Below are 17,840 nucleotides of genomic sequence, written 5' to 3'. Positions count from 1 at the left end.
TTTTCTGATGTGATCCCGACCTTTAACAATGAAAAGACAGGCAGGTACACTATAGCATTTTCTCAAGAACCTATGATTTCAAAATGCTGGATGTTACTTCAAATGAAACTGGTTTATCTATACCTACTCTGGAATTCTATACAAATGAAAACATCCAATAAGAACATGGAAACAGTCAGAAATACATCTAATTCAGCATTGAATTTTAACCCAGGTGCCTATCCGAGGAATCTACCACAAACAGAATCTAACAGCAATAATGATACTGAAGAAATAGACAGCAACATGCTTGTCATTATTATGCTGTCTGCTTAATTACTTTTTAAAATCTATCTGCCACAAATGCATACTGTGAGATTAAATAGTTTAATTATTTGCTATGTGAGAAAGAACTTCCTGTTTATCCTGTCTTGAATTCTCCCACCATTCAACTTGATTGATGATACATTCCAGCATTATGAACATGTGCATATATAACTCCAGACTATATATACACATGTTTAAGTTGACCATGTGTATAAGTCTTCCAGTAGTTTCCGGTCCCATCGACCATGGTATCCTTCTAGAATCGGGTTGCAAATCGTAGCCACTGTGTCATAGTGATTCTGGTCATACCTCTCAGGCAGGTTCCAGATGGTGGTGCTTGGGGATGGCTGCTCCTCAAACAAAGAGCTATTATATGGCATCTCACAAGATGCCATTCTACCTCCAATGCCTTTTAACATTTGCACGAAACTACTGAGATAGACCCTCTGGAGACATGGGGTGGGGTGCTATCAGTATGTTGATGACACCCAAATATATGTCGCCATGCCTTCAAAATAGCCTTAGTTAAAGATAGTGTGTCTCCTCTGATTAATGTCTGGAGGAATTAATGGACTGGATGAAGAAAACAAATTCAAACTGAATCCAGACAAGACAGAGGTACTTGCCATTAAGAGTCCTAATCTGGGAATGGAAGAGTGTCCTAACACTGATAACATCATGATAAAATCTTTTGAAAAAGTGGTAGAAAGGGATATTAACAAATTGGCCCATACCAGAATATATACCCATACCAATTTAACACCATCCGAATTAGATACCATAAAGAGGTTGGCCAACCTACAGGACTATATCTGGAAACAGGCTGATAAAGGAGGAGCTATTGTTCTACTCAATACTAGTGACTACATAAAGGAAGTAGAAAAACATTTGAATGATACCACCTTCTATAAACCTATCCCTACAGATCCCATTGAAAAAATAAAATTTCTCATCCGAACAGTCTGCCAAGAAGGTCTAGCTAAAGGATACATTTCTTTACAACAATTCGAATTTCTATATAACAAATACCCCAGAACCCCAGTATTCTACATTTTGCCCAAAATTCATAAGGGCATCACCCCCCCTCCTGGTAGACCCATAATTTCTGGTACATCCTCGATCCTAGAACCTCTGGCCAAATTCATTGACTATCATTTACTTCCCTTTGTCTCCAGAATGCCATCCTACATTAAGGACACCACACATTTTATCAATATCATAGAATCCTTAACCATACCCACCAATTCTATACTCATAACAATGGATATTACATCATTATATACTAACATCCCACTTGACGAAGCAAGAACAGTGATTAAAGAATTACTTGACACACGAAACCCTCCTGCACCTCCTACTCATTTTCTGATAGACCTTATTGATATTGTTCTGGAAAATAATTATTTTAGATTTAAATCACAATTCTTTCTACAGATTTTCGGGGTCGCAATGGGTAGCCCCGTCGCGCCTGCACTGGCAAACCTCTACATAGCCAGTTTGGAAGAGAATTTAATTCTGAATACAGAAAAAAATAACTATTTACCAGAAATATCTACTATGGTAGATTTATCGATGACATATTCATGGTAATTAAATCACTAGGAACAGCCAAACTATTCAGTCAATGGGTAAACACGTTACATGAACATATTAAATTTTCCAGCCATAGTAATCAACATGAAATCGATTTCCTGGATGTTACAGTGTATAAAACACAAGATAAATTGAGGGTGAGAAATTATCGTAAGCCCACTGATAAAAACTCCATCTTACACTACACTAGCTTTCACCATCACAAGCTGAAAACAAATCTGCCTTTCTCACAACTCATGTGATTAAAACGCAATACTAGCTCCCCACGAGACTTTGAAATAGAAACACATACCTTTAAGAAACAATTCCAAGAAAGAGGCTATCCTTCCAGAGTCATAAATACAGCCATTCGCAAAGTTAACCACATTGACAGATCTCATCTACTAAGATATTCACCTAAAACATATCCCAAAAGGATAATTTGGCCCCTTACACTCACACAGTTCTCTTCCAATATCTGTAAAATAGTCAAGAAACATTGGCACATTATTAAGGATATCCCAGGATGTCAAAATACTCCTATGGTGGCATACAAACGCACAAAAAACCTTAAAGATATGCTAATCAGATCAGACTTTATATCACCAACTGCTCACAACAAATCCAACCTCAAAGGACATACTTTTTGTGGACATTGTGATGTTTGTGTCCATTCCCTAAACAAAAAACAATTCATACACCCTACATTGAGAATCACCATACCCCTCAACAGCTTCACTACATGTGCAACAGACCAAGTGATTTACGTGTTACAATGTGAATGCAATCTTCTTTATGTAGGTATGACCATGAGATCTATCAGGACTAGGATCTTAGAACACCGATCACACATAAAAAACAAATACAGTGATAGTACTTTATACTCCCATTTCCTAGAGAAAGGACATCCCCCATCAAGCCTAAAATTCTGTGTCCTAGAAAAAATCAACTCAAAACAGCACATAGACACAAAAAATCTTCTCCTACAAAGGGAGGCATTTTGGATCTTTAAATTGAATACAGTATTTCCTACTGGTCTTAATGATAAATTAGAATTCAGTTGTTTTTTGTAAATAAATTCCTTTCCTTTATCTGTTCCACTGAGAAGCCACACCAGCTGCTTCTTATCATTAGTCCTTAGATATAAATCACTTTCCTTTAGACAATCTAGCTGCTCACTACAGAAAACAAAAAAAAAACCTTAGTACTACACTCTATGTAGAGCAACGCAGGAATTGAATGTAAGTTATCATATGCATGTTTTACTCGTTGACATTCATAATATCATTATTTAGCCTTCATTCTGTGTTAGTGGGTGCCTTTTGGCATATCTATTGTTTTTTGTCTGTTGGTATTTATGTAGGGATGAGAATTCAAGGAGAATATAGAGTCTCTGCAACCTAATTGTCCTTAAAAAAAACCTGAAGAAGGGCTTGACCCGAAACAAAGAAGAAAAAAACCCGGGACTCTTTGTCGTGCATCCTTTTAAGGACACAACAAACATTTCTTATATCAGAGACTTCCTTCATTTCTACTCACCAACCTCCTCCTCATATACAAAAAAGAAAAAGAAGACAACTACTTGCAACATACTGCGCAACTATAATATTGTTATAACAAGTCGCAAAAGAGTGAATTGAACTCTATTTTGTTACTTATGCATATATGAGCAAAAGCTTAACCCTGCACTATATGCTTTAAGCAGCAGAGTGAATTAAACTCAAACTGCTTTGTTATATGAACACATACTTGTGAGAATTTAATCCTGAAATATCTATTTTAGAAACACTACACTGCTACGTGTCAATATTTTGGTGGATATATATGCATAATATTACTGTGACTTAACAGACACAACCTTTGGTTACCTCCAAAACACCTGGGGACCCGCAGGTTGAGAACCACTGACTTAGAGGATTAACCCATTGATGGAAAACTATTAGGATTCACTTCCTCCCCACAAGTGAAGTTCAAATGGAGGCTCAGGGCACACATACGAGAATATGAGAGGGACTATCGCAGAAACTAATAGAATTGTCAGGATTGTTTAGTCCATGGACAACTGGTCACCAAAGTAGATGATCCCAACTTTTCCTGAAAATCCTTTCATGTAGAATTCAACCACAACCCTGTTAAATTGAGACTACTGGAGAGTATGATGCTCTATCAGAGCAGGAAAGATGGTCTCAGACAAAACAAAGAGGTAGAGAAAGAATATTTTCCTGGCCACTTTTCAAAGCATCCCATTCTCAGTGTCAGATAAAGACAGAAGGTCTAGAAATGTCTTAATAATAATAATAATAATAATAATAATCTTTATTTATACCCCGCCACCATCTCCCCAATGGGGACTCGGGGCGGCTTACATGGGGCCATGCCCAGAACAATACAATATAACAAAATATAATAGAACAACAAATCATAGCACATTAAACAACACAATAAAAGAAAATATACACTACATTAAACAAGATCAAAGAACAATAAAACCAAGGGCAGGCCACATGAACACTAGATTAAAACTCGAGGTGAGAAAGGAAGTAGGAGTAAAAACCACAGAGGACAGGATCATAAAGTGGCGGTGCGATCTGGAGGACAAATATTGAAGGAGAGCAGCAAAAGGGATGTATGTAGTGATTACTCTCCAAAGGCACAACGGAAGAGCCATATTTTCAGGTCTTTCTTAAAGGCTGCTAGTGTGCGGGCTTGCCTAATCTCACCGGGCAGTGAGTTCCACAATCGGGGGGCCACAGCAGAGAAGGCCCTCTCCCTTGTTCCCACAAGGCGGGCCTGAGATATTGGCAGTGGTGACAGGTGACAGGCAGTGGTCTTAGCACTTGCAGTGGGAACAGAATGAAAAGATGAATGCTGAACAAAATTAAAAAGGGATTCGTGTGAGGAAAGAGGAGGAAGAGAAAAAGGCGGCAACATGAACCCACACAGGATATTATCCCTGAGTAAATGCAACCCTTATCAGAAATTAGAATCTCCTCATCTCTATGAAAATGGCAGTCAATGCATTACATTCATTATGTAGTCTGCTGTTACAGTCTCACTCTTTCTCCTGTAACTTTTAGCCTCAATCACCTATCCTTTTAAAACAACACATTGCGGAAAGTCAACATTTAGTAAAAACATTTGTGCAAGTGGATGTGCTTTATCACATGTTACATAAGTACAGTCTTTAGCACATTCAGCTATTCTTCAAGCACTCACACAACCATCATTTATTTATGAAATGGTGGATGGGGACCTAACCATCCACTACTGTACACAATGAGTGAGCTCAATGCTTTGGCATCCATTGTGCATGTGGGTACACAAGTGTGGGATTCAGCATGACTGCACTGTAGTAAATTGATGTTATGCTAAAGGTGAGTCTTGGCCATCGCATGCTTCCCCTACATTACCATCAGCAGCCAAATATGCAGAGCAAGGGGACACATCACATGATATGATTCACAATACAGGAAGTGTGCTCAGTAATGATGAGACAGCAAAATAGAAGAAACATCATGCAATATACCAGTACTGGGCACAGTAGAGTCCCTACATCAAGATGGGAACTGATATTTCTCCATATATATATACACACACACACACAGTTCCCATCACCTTTAACCAGCAGAGCAAATAGGAATGGATATAGCAGCAGTAATCCAAATATATCATCCCATAAGCCCCCTTCCTGTATACTACAAAAAATCCTTTATATAGAACTGTGGAATATTTAGTCACATGAAATATACTCACATGTGTCTGCCTTCTGGATGTTTCTGGCTCGTAATACTTTTACTGTGAGCAGTCTGAATGGAGTTTCCTCATTCTGATGGCACAACAACACATAAACAAACGTATGTTAACAAGATATAAATGAACAAATATATTTGACAGAATATAATATAAATGCCGTGCCTTTAGGACTGGTACTTGCAGTTTCATCTGTCTGCATCCAACGAAATATGTCCTTCCTACAAATTTTCTAGGTCCTCCATATGATTCTATCTCCTTCCACCAGAAGGTACCATAGAGTCCCATTGGAAGACCAAGAAAATTCATAAAGAGAATACCTCTGTAAGAAAATTCTGCCAATTTGTCTCTCAGTGATGTTGTAAACCACAATAACACAGTTGATGATATTGCATGCATAAGAAAGGTGATAAGAAATTTGAAATATTTAAGCATTTCCTTGTAGAAAATAATATTCCAGTTACCATATTAATTTAAAGTGATACCATCTGAGTTTTCACCTGTATACTAAAGCTACTAGACTGCTTTGGGAAAGAAGAAAACTGCCATGGAATGGTTAAGTCATAATTATTCTGAGCATTTCTGTCGTTTTTGTTTTAAAAGTAAGTAATGAGAAGTAATTGAACATCACATCACATCTTTAGTCATAAAACTGGGTTAGACTATGGCCAGAAATTCTCAAATGTTAAAAAAAAAGCATTAGTCACCACTGAGCAGTGGTTGAAGAAAACCTGTATGGTAAAAGGTGGGTTAGGTTTCAATTATCTCTTTGAAAAGGTGAACAGTTCTGTCAAAAGGCCAAACATCTGTATGCTACAGAATTAATTACAAATAAAACCTAAGTATCAGTCATCTTGTTGTTTTGGGGCAATGGGCTGAATGGACCTGCCACACAACATCAATGTTGCAAAGTCAGGAGCGATATATAATCAGTGTGGTGATCTATTGTGATAATATATCAATTAAATTGTTTGACAACTAGGAGGAGCCAGGATAACCTTTTAAATCTTTGGCATCATGCAAAAAGAAAAACACCTGAATATGCTGCATTGTGCCAAAAATTCAAGTTAATTGGCCAACTATTTTTCGAGTTCTGTGTGCACAAATATATGCAGGCTGTATTTTTATATGGAACATTGAAAATGATCCAGCAAAGGTTAAACCTTTCTGGTCCAAAAAAAATGAACATGTGTTTCATTTATATCACTCAGTCTTGTGCATGTGTATTCTATCTACAAGTTGCATATCGATTTATTGTGACTCAGGGATTTCACAGGGTTTTCTTAGGTAAAAACTACTCAGAGGTATAGGCTCCTTCTACTTTTCCATATAATCCAGATTATCAAATAAAATAATCCACATTATCTGCTTTGAACTGGATTATATGAGTCCACACTGCCATATAATCCACTTCAAAGAGGATAACCTGGATTTTATACGGCAGGGTAGAAGGGGCCATAACCTACAGCTCTTGGTGTTCTTTGGTGGGCTGCCTTCCAAGTACTAAACAGGTCTGACCTTGCCTATTTTCCAAAATCAGGTGAGATCTGGGACATTTAGAATATTTAGTCCTCCACATACTTAATCTTAATAATCTTCACCAACTTATTAAAGTATAAGCAGAGTTATTATACAAGAAATTAAGACAAGTATGTTATTGTAATTTACCTATACCTTGTTCTGTGGCATAGCAAACTGGGGTGGGAGTCGAGGGAAACTTAATTCAAAACAAGCTTCCAATTACTGAGTGCTATAGTTTTATATACTACTCATGAGCTGAGTAGCTATCCAAAAGAAGACAAAAAGAGTACCTATGATAGCTACCTACCTAAATTAGGATGTCATTGACTTAACCATGTATTGTAGACTAAGAGGGAGAAACTTTAAAGAACAATACTCTCACACATAAACCTTCCCATGTTTTGAGAACAGCTTCTCTCTGGACCTTATCACATTGAGGTCCAATTTGTGGTGATAGCAGGGGGATTCAGCGGGCAGCATGATGATCCGATGGCATCGCCCCCTTACCCTGATGACGCGGCAGCATCACTCTCCCCCCCCCCCCCCACACACACACTCATCCTGTTCTATCGTATGAGAACACTGGTATGTTTGGTACAGGAAAATCAATGTAGAGAAAAACGTTGGCAACCACTTTATTAGGTCAGCACTATTGAGAGTTTGGGAAAGATACAAAAGGAATTTTTATATAAGAACACCAAAGTGGGTTTCACCACTGGAAGCCAATCAAAGAAGATTGCTTGGATGGACCAAATGGCCATCATATAGAGACCTGATAATAGGGACATTTCCCATATACCAATTAAGAACGCAACAAGAAATTCAGGAAAAGTTCAAGGAAATTACTTGGCTACAATATCTACAGATTAAAGAGTACTTCAGTATTGACAAAAATTAGGCTTCTCCGAGGATGACTTTTGGGAAAAATTGATTAAATCAGAAAAAAACTAATTACTACATTATATAATAAACTCCTCAAATGGTCAATCAAAACAGAACAGTTTATTTTATTTATTTATTTGAATTATTTATACCCAGCCATTCTCACCCAAGGGGACTCAAATTAACAATTCAATGATAAAATGGGCAAGAAATATAGGAAGACCAATACAAATCGAAGAGTGGGAAGAAATTCGGTTAAGGAAACTAAAGTATACATATGCCACCGATTTAAAAGAAAATTACCTGAAAAATGATGCATCACTGGTATATGACTCCAGCAAAACTTGGAAGAATGTACAAGAATATGGACAACAAATGTTGGAAGTGTAAGGTAAATGAAGGTACATTCTTCCATCTATGGTGGACATGTAAAGAATCGTTGAATTATTGGAAAACTATTCATGCTGAATGCCAAAAAATCCTTTAAAAAAACCTTTTCAATGAAACTGGAATATTATCTTCTCGGTATGTTCGATTTGGAGTTATTTGCAGACCAAAATATGGACAAACTGTTTACTTTTTTTACAACAGCGGCGAGGATAGTCTTTGCCAAAAAATGGAAACTGGATATTATTCCTGATACAAAAGACTGGATTATTAAAATAATGGAAATAAAAGATATGGACAAATTAACATTTTTATTAAAAGAGAATAATGGTAGTGGATTGAAGAAGACGGGCTGGTCACTTTTAGAAAAGTATCTTGCGAAATACTAAAGACTTGAGCGGGAAAGAATTCTTCTTTTTTTGACACTTTTAGATCATTACAAAATTAAAGTCTTACAGGAGGAGGAAGCCACCAATTACCCTTTCCCCACTTTTTTTTAATACTTTCTGACTCTTTTTTTTCCTACCTTTCTATACCTATATTGTTTCCCCACTTTTATTTATACAAATTATTCTTTTTTCTTAATAAAAATCTTTTTTTTTAAAAAAAAAAAGAACACTGGAAGCCTCCTGCATTATCTGGGCAGCATCTCAGGATGCCTGATGGTCTCTGGAAAGCTCCATCCTCCCAGAGTCCTAGGACGGTAAAATTATCTAATTCAGTGGTTCTCGGCCTGTGGGTCCCCAGGTGTTTTGGCCTACAACTCCCAGAAATCCCAGCCAGTTTTCCATCTGTTAGGATTTCTGTGAATTGAAGGCCAAAACATCTGAGGACCCACAGGTTGAGAATCACTGATATAATGTGATGAGGTCCTTAGTCCCACGACTTTCATAGGTACAACTGATAGGAACATGGGAATGGGACTTCTGAGTGGCTATTCCCAGACTCTGTAACTGCCTTCCCACCCAAAAACTAATACAAATGGAGGAATCTACACTATTGGGAAAATCTAAACAGAGGAAAAGGCAGAGCCAAGACTTCACAATATGTGTGTTTTAAATAATGTTTTTAGGTTAATGTGTATTTTAGCAATGTTGTAACCCACCTCAAGCTGTCGGGAGAGCCAGACAAAAATTGTTGTTGTTGTCAGCAGAGACTCTGATAGATATTCTGTGATCCCATGAGGATATGCTAGAGGCAACACATTACCTGGCTTTCTTTGTACCACCCACACCTCAGGAACATTCTCCCAAGTGAGATCAAATTGGCTTCATCTTTTCTAAGGGCCCATCTACATGAGCCACAAACCACAAATCAGGTCAGGTGTCCAGATGACATCCAAAAATCTCCAGCCACTAACCCACTTAGCAGAATGCTCGCTGCTTCTCCAATATTAGGACCTAGGCCAAATCCAATTTGGAACCAATCCTGCTGTTTACAAGAGCCAATGCAGCCATGACATCAGCAACAGCGAGGTGTTGTCTGGCCATTGTGGCCACTACTTTTGCAATACATATCACAAAAAGTAAGAGTGTGGCCACTGGCCAAATTAGGTTTGGCCTGACTCCAGTCCCAGCTCTGCTGCCAGAACAGAGAGGTGTAAACATCTCCGCAGAATCCAGGGCTAGTCCAATGCTTTGGCCAAGCCTTGAACTTGGAATTTTTAAGAGCCACGGGCCCATGCTAATGGACCTCAGTTGCTGCCAGAAAGCAAAGTCAGCTTTGTTTCACATGGCCTGTGGCTCTTAAAAATTAGGTTTAGCATTTTTAAAATCTGTTTGTCTGATTTTAGAATTATTTTTGAAAAGGAGTTTAAACTGCTTTTTAGTGCCCTTGAATTGTTTATTTAATGTTTTAAACAGTTTTTTATTTGATTGTACAGTGGGTTAAACTGCTGAGCTGCTGATATTGCTGACTGAAAGGTTGGCAGTTCGAATCCCGGGACCAGAGTGAGCTCCTGCTGTTACCCTACATCCGCTGTTACCCTACATCCTGGTAGATCAAGAGGTGACAAATAAATGTAGCTTGTATATGAATTAAGACTTCCTGTGGAATGTCAGATACAAACTAAACCATTTCAGAAACAAAATAGGAGGAAACATGTAAGTAACACATGCACTATTCCAGGCAGTGATGATGAATAACCTGTATGTATTTAAATATAAATGATGTAGAATTCCCAATCAAGTATCAACAAAACAATAGAAGGTGTGCGGATGTATACCTGGCAGCCTAGAAATTGTTTCATTTAATTCAGAGTTAGCCCTTGGAATGCTACATACACTTTAATTAGAATTAAAAAGAATCAATATAGTCACACCAAGCTTGAGAGGGATATATACCGTTGTTCAGAGGACCTTTAGGGCAAGAGGAGTACTACCACTTAGGGTTGTTGTATGTCTTTCGGGCTGTGTGGCCATGTTCCAGAAGTATTCTCTCCTGACGTTTCGCCCACATCTATGGCAGGCATCCTCAGAGGTTGTGAGGTATGGATAAACCATACTACCACTTAATTCCCTAGTCAACCTATCACACTTTTCATTGCAGAACTCAGGAAAAAAATACTTCCCTAAACACTACAATTTGGTAGCCCTTCCCCGCCCCCAGGATACCAAAATCTGTGAATGCTCAGGTCCCAGTATACAATGACATGTTAAAATGGTGCTCCTTATATAAAATAGCAAAAAAAGATTTCTTTGTAAAAAATATTTTCAAGCTGTGGATGGTTGAATGTATAGAAAGAAAATCCATGACCAATAATTTAGGCTAGCACATAGCTCTTCCTCACTTCATGGAGGAAGGTACCCTATGCCTATAAAGAGGCAGTGGAGAGGCAAGACCAACTGGGAACAGGAAAAAAATTGAGACATCCCTGGTCATTAGTTTCTTATGGAATATTGACTTATCACAGCCTCTGAGAAGAAGCAGCAGTCTCCTTCCTCCTCTCGCAATGAACAGATTTTTAAGTTTTCTATTCATACTTGCAAGATACCCACTACAACATTTCTACTCTGGTTTGTTTTCTTTTACTGTAGAGTTCAGAGATGCAGAAAGAAAGAAGTCTACCTTGGACTTCATCCCATGAATTCCTCTGTGCTGCTGAAACGGAGTCCCGCGGGGGCCATCACAGGATGTAAGGCCACTTCCGGTGGCTCCCCATGGGACTCCATTGCAGCAGCACAGGGAAATGGAGCAAAGACTGCAGCTTCTAGAGTCGAGTGCTACCCAACTCCCATCGAGAGAAGACGAATGAAAGCAAGGAAAGGACATGGGATGGCTGCCATCCCTGAAGACAGAAAAGGCATGGGACCTTGATGGTAGGGAATGAAACAAGAAAGGCTCTCTCCACTTTTCCCCGCTTCCCCCTACCCACCCACCCTTGGAATTATTGCCTGGGCATGGGCGACGTGTCTACGCTGGAAGATGATAACCAAGAACCACGAGCACACACGTAAAACTTTTGGGTAAAAATTTGGCCACAACAATTTTATTGGTTACAGAAACGAGGGTTGGCTGCCCCGCATGGGTCCTGGATCACCGATCGGTCAGCCCAGTGCTGCCCGATCACAAACAAGCCCGGCGCAACCGACACCATATCCGGTAGTCGGTATCCAAGCGCCGCCTAGTGGCCGCAATGATACTCCCTCCTCCTGCCAATGCAGATAATAATACCGGATCCGGGGCCCATGCCACACGCCAACAACAGTTGTGACGAGAACAGAACACAAAAACCAGACATATGTAACACAACAGCAACTGAATGCAGGGTGGGCGGGATGGCAAGCTGAAACAGCCGAATGGCTGCTGAGACGCCTCCCGGGGGCAGAGCTAGCGCTGGCCCGCCCTCTGAGGAGGGGGCCTGGCCAATGGCGAGTCCAGGCCATCCCGCCCGTCATTGGCCAGCAGGGGCTGGTGGCGGGAAAGCTTCCCGCTGCCCCCAGGAGGCTTTTGGGAAGAAGAAGCCCCTGGATCGCCACCATGATGGGGGCGTGGGCGCCCTGTTCTGCAACAGGCACAGCTTGGTGAGTCGAGCCGTGCACTTTGTTAGAAGGAGATGCACATGCTCAGAGAAGGAAGAAATTATTTACCATTTTCTGTCTTGAACTACTGCATTGGAACTCAATTTGTCAAGAAGACTGCTATTTGCTAGTAAAGGTTTTCCCCTGACATTAAGACTAGTTGTGTCTGACTCTGGGGATTGTGCTAATCTCCATTTCTAAGGGGAAGAGCCGATGCTATCTGTAGACAATTCCAAGGTCATGTGGCCACTATCACTGCATGGAGTGATGTTACCTTCTCACCAGAGCAGTACCTATTGATCTACTCACATTTTCATGTTTTCGAACTGTTAGGTTGGCAGAATCTGGGGCTAACAGTGGAAGCTCACCCTGCTTGCCAGATTCGAACCGCCGACCTGTCGGTCAATAAGTTCAGCAACTCAGTGGTTTGTGCTAAAGGTACAAAAAACAGGCGACAGTACTTATTAGCCTGTTCTTAATCTTTTTGTTTTGTTTGGGTTTCTCATTGAAGTAGCTCAAAAGAAGCATTACTTAAAAGATTATGCATTTCTATTTTGTGTGGATCAAAAGGTGTGGTAGGACAGGGAGCCCTGAGGGTGTAAGGAAGAAGATTGGGGTAGATTAGAGAAGCCACTGTTATAGACTGTATAGTAGCATTTTACTTTTGAGTAAATCTGCATAACATTGAGCTAGTCCTGCAACACTTTATTTTAAACAGAGGGAGTTCTTAAGGAATGGTTCTCAACCTGTGGGTCCCCAGGTGTTTTGGCCTACAATTCCCAGAAATCCCAGCCAATTTACCAGCTGTTAGGATTTCTAGGAGTTGAAGGCTAAAACATCTTGGGACGCACAGGTTGAGAACCACTGTAAATCTAAAGAGATTTGAAAGAGTGGAAATGAAAAGTGGTTTAACCCACAGTCAGCATTCTCTGTGAAAGGGGAAAAACACAATAAAGAAATTGCTGGTTTGCGAAAATATCTCTCTAAAAATGTTTAGGTCTTCCAGCATAACTGCAAGTGTGTGTACAAGAACATTTGCTTATCCACTATTGCAACCTCATTGTTTTTAACCTGATGTTTTAATTCTGCGTTGTGTTTTTTAACTTATTGTGTAAATTTTTTTATTGGTTTTGTTTTTGTCCTGATGTTTTATATTTTATCATTGTTTGTATTTTGATTTTGCTGTAAGCCGCCCCGAGTCCCCTTCGGGGGAGATGGAGGCGGGATACAAATAAACTTATTATTATTATTATTATTATTATTATTATTATTATTATTATTATTATTATTATTATTATGTGAAAAATTGCCAACTCAAAGACTTTACCAGCAGTGCACCAAAAATTCCATCCATGTCCAACAGGGCTTAATAGCACAAACCTCCACTACTGTTAATCTGTAGGAATGTTTTACTGTAGAGGTGTAGTTCTTCACTAAATTTCTTCTCAAAGGTAGCCATTTCAGCAGTTCACACTGTGAGAAAATCTTCTAAAAACACACTTCAAAGGCTACTGGCAATTTGGGACTTATTTCATGAAAAATTGTACATGCTTGTTGTGAGCAGGAATGAGTATTTTCTGTGAAAGACACAAGCTGTTTCACGTGGAAGATAGTATTAAAACACAGAAATATTAATTCTTGTGTAAATAATGTTGTAATCGGTGTTTCGTTCTGCATAAATTTTGCATATGTTTAATTTGCATAGAAAACAGGATTTTCTATGCAGGAAAGAGGACATTATATTTCAAAGAGAAAAAGCTGTTTTCTGCATAGAAAATCATCACCTCTGCTCCAAATAGCCCCATATGAATGTTATTCTGAATAAGTCCTAACTATGAAGAGCCTCTTCAGTCCAGGATTCTTCTTGTCATCGTTCCTCAACACCCAAAAAAACCCAGTTTTGAATATTTTTCAAAAAAAATTGTGTTTAATACTTATAGACTGTAGTATCTTGTTTAAAGCACAACTACCTCATAATGTGGTGCGTGAATTTACAGATCAAGAAGAAAGTGACATTTTTGAGGACAATTTTTGCTCCTTCCAATATTTCTGTGCCTGTAAATAGGATTGTGACAGCTAGAAATTCAGCAGATGTAACCTTTTGTAACATGGATATGATTTGAGGGGGACCACAGGTCCTCTCAGATGCCTGGCTGTCATTTATATTTGCAATGCATACATGAAATGAAATTTGATATACATCACAGAAACATGTCCCACAGAAATATATACATCAGGATATATTCTGATTTGTAAAGGATTGTAATCTTAAATGCTAATAGTTCACTTTGAGTGATCCTTACTCCTAGTGAGGTACTGTACCATACTCACTCAGGGCCCTTCCAGACAGGGCCAAAATACAGGTCCTGTCAGACTTTTACTGGAGGCATCCAAACGACGCCTCCAGTAAAAGAGGATTAATTCAAGACAAAGCAGGTAAACCATGCTTTGTCCCAAATTAATTTGATATACCATTAAATCCAGATCAAATAGGAGCAATTCTGAGGAGCAAATCACATACTCTGCCTCTGAACTATGAGAGCAGAGTCCAGACTGTCAGTCAGATTAAGGTTAAAAAGGATTTGACCTTAAAGCACATCCTGCATTTTACATTTATCCTATATACACATGTATAAGTCTAGAAATTTTAGTCAAAAAATCATTCCAGAAAAACTGGGTTGACTTCTCCATACTAAACTTTAACTCTTAACTCCAGTTAGATATAGATATAGATATATAGAGAGCTTTGTCTAACATAGGAAGGGGTTAGCACCCCTGTGGTGATTGTTTTGCTGTCTGTGCCCCTGTTCGGAAGATTTCAACTCATTTTCTGTCCCTGTAATAATTGGATTTTGAAAAATTTGACTTGCTGTGGAAACAAGACTTGGTGATAAAGCTTCATTTGAGACTCTGTTTCCCTATGTTAACTCTTCCAGGAATGAATTTCCCTTCCAAGGTGTAGATTTCTCTCACCCTCGTTCTTAACCATGAGTCATTTCTAAGTTGGATGTTTGTAACTCAGTGACTTCCTCTATATGGTAAGATTTCTTGATTATAAATATAACACATGGTTGTATTTCTGCTATAATACACACATATAAGCGCATGCAATAGATTATATAGAAAAAAATTTACAGTGAAGTATCTATTTTATTTATTTCTATTACATATGACTTTATTGCTTTTCAACTCCCAGCTTCTTCCAGTGGCTGCCAAATCTGCCTAGTCTGAAAAAGGTGCAAAGGAGGCTTTTCTTTATAGTACCCTCTCCTGAAGTTTAATTGGGATATGGGAAGCTAGGAATAATGATTGTACAGTGAAAGACAAGATAGGATATCTGGCCACCTAATCACATGGAGGATTAGGTGCCGTTTCACCTGTAAAACAGCAGGCACAAGGGCACTCTGTTGCTCCACACACCTCTCCGGCACAGCAACGCTTTCCCCATCACACCGAGGAGGCACTGCCCAAAGAGGGTAGAAGTAGGCTGGGTCCATTAGAGCCAGAACAACACAGAAAGGCCTCTTTGTTTGGGGAGAAGCATCCAAGGATGCTTCCACCTCAGTTGGGGGTGGAGCCTCCTCTAGAAGCCACACAATGCCATGTGATGGTTGATGTAGGGCTCCGTCCCTGAAGAAAGCTCAAAGTTTCCTAGGATGCTTATTTTAGTAAGTGTGATGAGGTCCCTATGCACACTTCAGTCACCAACTTAATACACTGAACACAAGAACATGGGTGTAGCTATAGAAGACCATTGTTCTGCCCCCATAAGAATTCTGCCCCTCACTGGAAATTTTCCTTCTAGCATTGCAGAAAGTGAGTCATTTAAAATTGTTCATATATATGAGGTTTTGGGTTTGTTGTCTTTGCATTCCCTTGGTAACTCTTCCTCCCCCTTTCTTTGGATGCCTAAACACTCAACTGATTTTTTTTAAAAAAAAATTACTGCAATGCTATAAACAAATTCAGGAACTGGAGAAACATTATGTTTGGGAGGACAGAATACTTATTTAGCATGTAATACTCTTCTTTTAGGAGCCCCGGTGGCAAAGTGTGTTAAAGCACTGAGCTGCTGAACTTGCAGACTGAAAGGTCACAGGTTCAAATCCCGGGAGTGGAATGAGCACCCACTGTTAGTTCCAGCTTCTGCCAACCTAGCAGTTCGAAAACATGCCAATGTGAGTAGATCAATAGGTACCGCTCCGGCGGGAAGGTAACGGCACTCCATGCAGTCATGCCGGCCACATGACCTTGGAGGTGTCTACGGACAACGCCAGCTCTTCGGCTTAGAAATGGAGATGAGCACCAACCCCCAAAGTCAGACATGACTGGACTTAACGTAAGGGGAAACCTTTACCTTTACCTTACTCTTCTTTTACCACTCCCATTGCTAAATCCTGAGCCATCTATGAGATTCTCAGTGGCATTTCTCATACCTTTGTACGTTTTAAAAGCAGCATATTGCCTACTGCCTATCATTTGGAATAAGAATAGCCAAAAGTATGACAACAAAATTACCATGAATAGTACGAATCTGTATTGTACATACCTGCCTTCCCCTTTCTGCATTGTTGGGATGTCCCTAAAGAAAAAAGAAATCATATATTTAAAGTCACAATTTGGTGCTGTCATAAGTACCACTTCTACAAACACACAAATATTCCTAAACTTTGTTAACTGAGTGCATGGATTGCAATCTAGCTGTCAGGCTTGGTGTACCACAAGAATAAAAACCAAATAAAAGCCACACAAAGAACAATGCCTCTAGGGAAATTGTTTATGATTTTGTCATTATGTCCCGACGTATTCATTTCAAACACCCAACCCAGGCTTCTCACCCAGCTTTTTAAAAGTTAACTTTGTGTTGATTTATTTAGGTGTACTTACCCCAGGTGAGCTTATAGTTGTTCCCATGGCAGTACCTGCTACATATAATCCAGTTGCTTGATGTGGAACACAATGGATACAGTTCCTGACTGACAGTGCCTTTGGCTGAAGCAGAAAAGCAGGTGTTTAAAAAATGACTCATTACTCCACCCACTTTGAATTCCAAAGAGTATAAAGAGTCCCTCCTTCTTTTCCTCAGTCTGATTAACCTAAATATCTGCGTTAATGGAAGCCAAAACTCTTATGTTACTGTAGATGTGACGTAAGGGACTAGTTTATTGTGACTGTATAGCCTGGCCAATCTCCTATATCTGGGCACTAAACTATTAACAGCACAGGATAGTTCTGTAATTTCAACAAACAGAGGTTGAGAGCCAGGGTAGGGAATGGGATCAAGCAGTCCTAGATGGTGTTGAACTGTCATTCCTAAAATACTTTATCACTGGCTAAAGTTGCTGGGAGTTGTAGTTCAACAACATCTGGAAGGTTGTACAACAGCCACTCCTAGCCAGACAA

At 39.4% G+C, this 17,840-nt stretch overlaps 1 protein-coding gene across 1 annotated transcript in view; it reads right to left on the bottom strand.

Annotated features, from left to right (window-relative positions):
- The window catches only part of LOC100560615 (cytosolic phospholipase A2 epsilon), a 59,881-nt gene extending 42,463 nt beyond the window's left edge, over positions 1–17,418 (bottom strand). The window contains exons 1-3 of the mRNA XM_003214565.4: positions 17,325–17,418; positions 16,987–17,019; positions 5,632–5,704 (exon numbers count right to left, since the gene is read on the bottom strand). Of these exons, the coding sequence (XP_003214613.1) occupies positions 5,632–5,704; positions 16,987–17,019; positions 17,325–17,351 (133 nt within the window). The 5' untranslated portion in view covers positions 17,352–17,418. The remainder of the gene's footprint in view (positions 1–5,631; positions 5,705–16,986; positions 17,020–17,324) is intronic.
- Positions 17,419–17,840: the final 422 nt, after the last annotated feature.

The sequence above is a fragment of the Anolis carolinensis genome, chromosome 1, assembly GCF_035594765.1.
Source record: "Anolis carolinensis isolate JA03-04 chromosome 1, rAnoCar3.1.pri, whole genome shotgun sequence".
Lineage (NCBI taxonomy): Eukaryota > Metazoa > Chordata > Lepidosauria > Squamata > Dactyloidae > Anolis > Anolis carolinensis.
The sequence above is the reverse complement of the archived record's forward strand: the minus strand, read 5'-3'. Positions and strand labels throughout refer to the sequence as shown.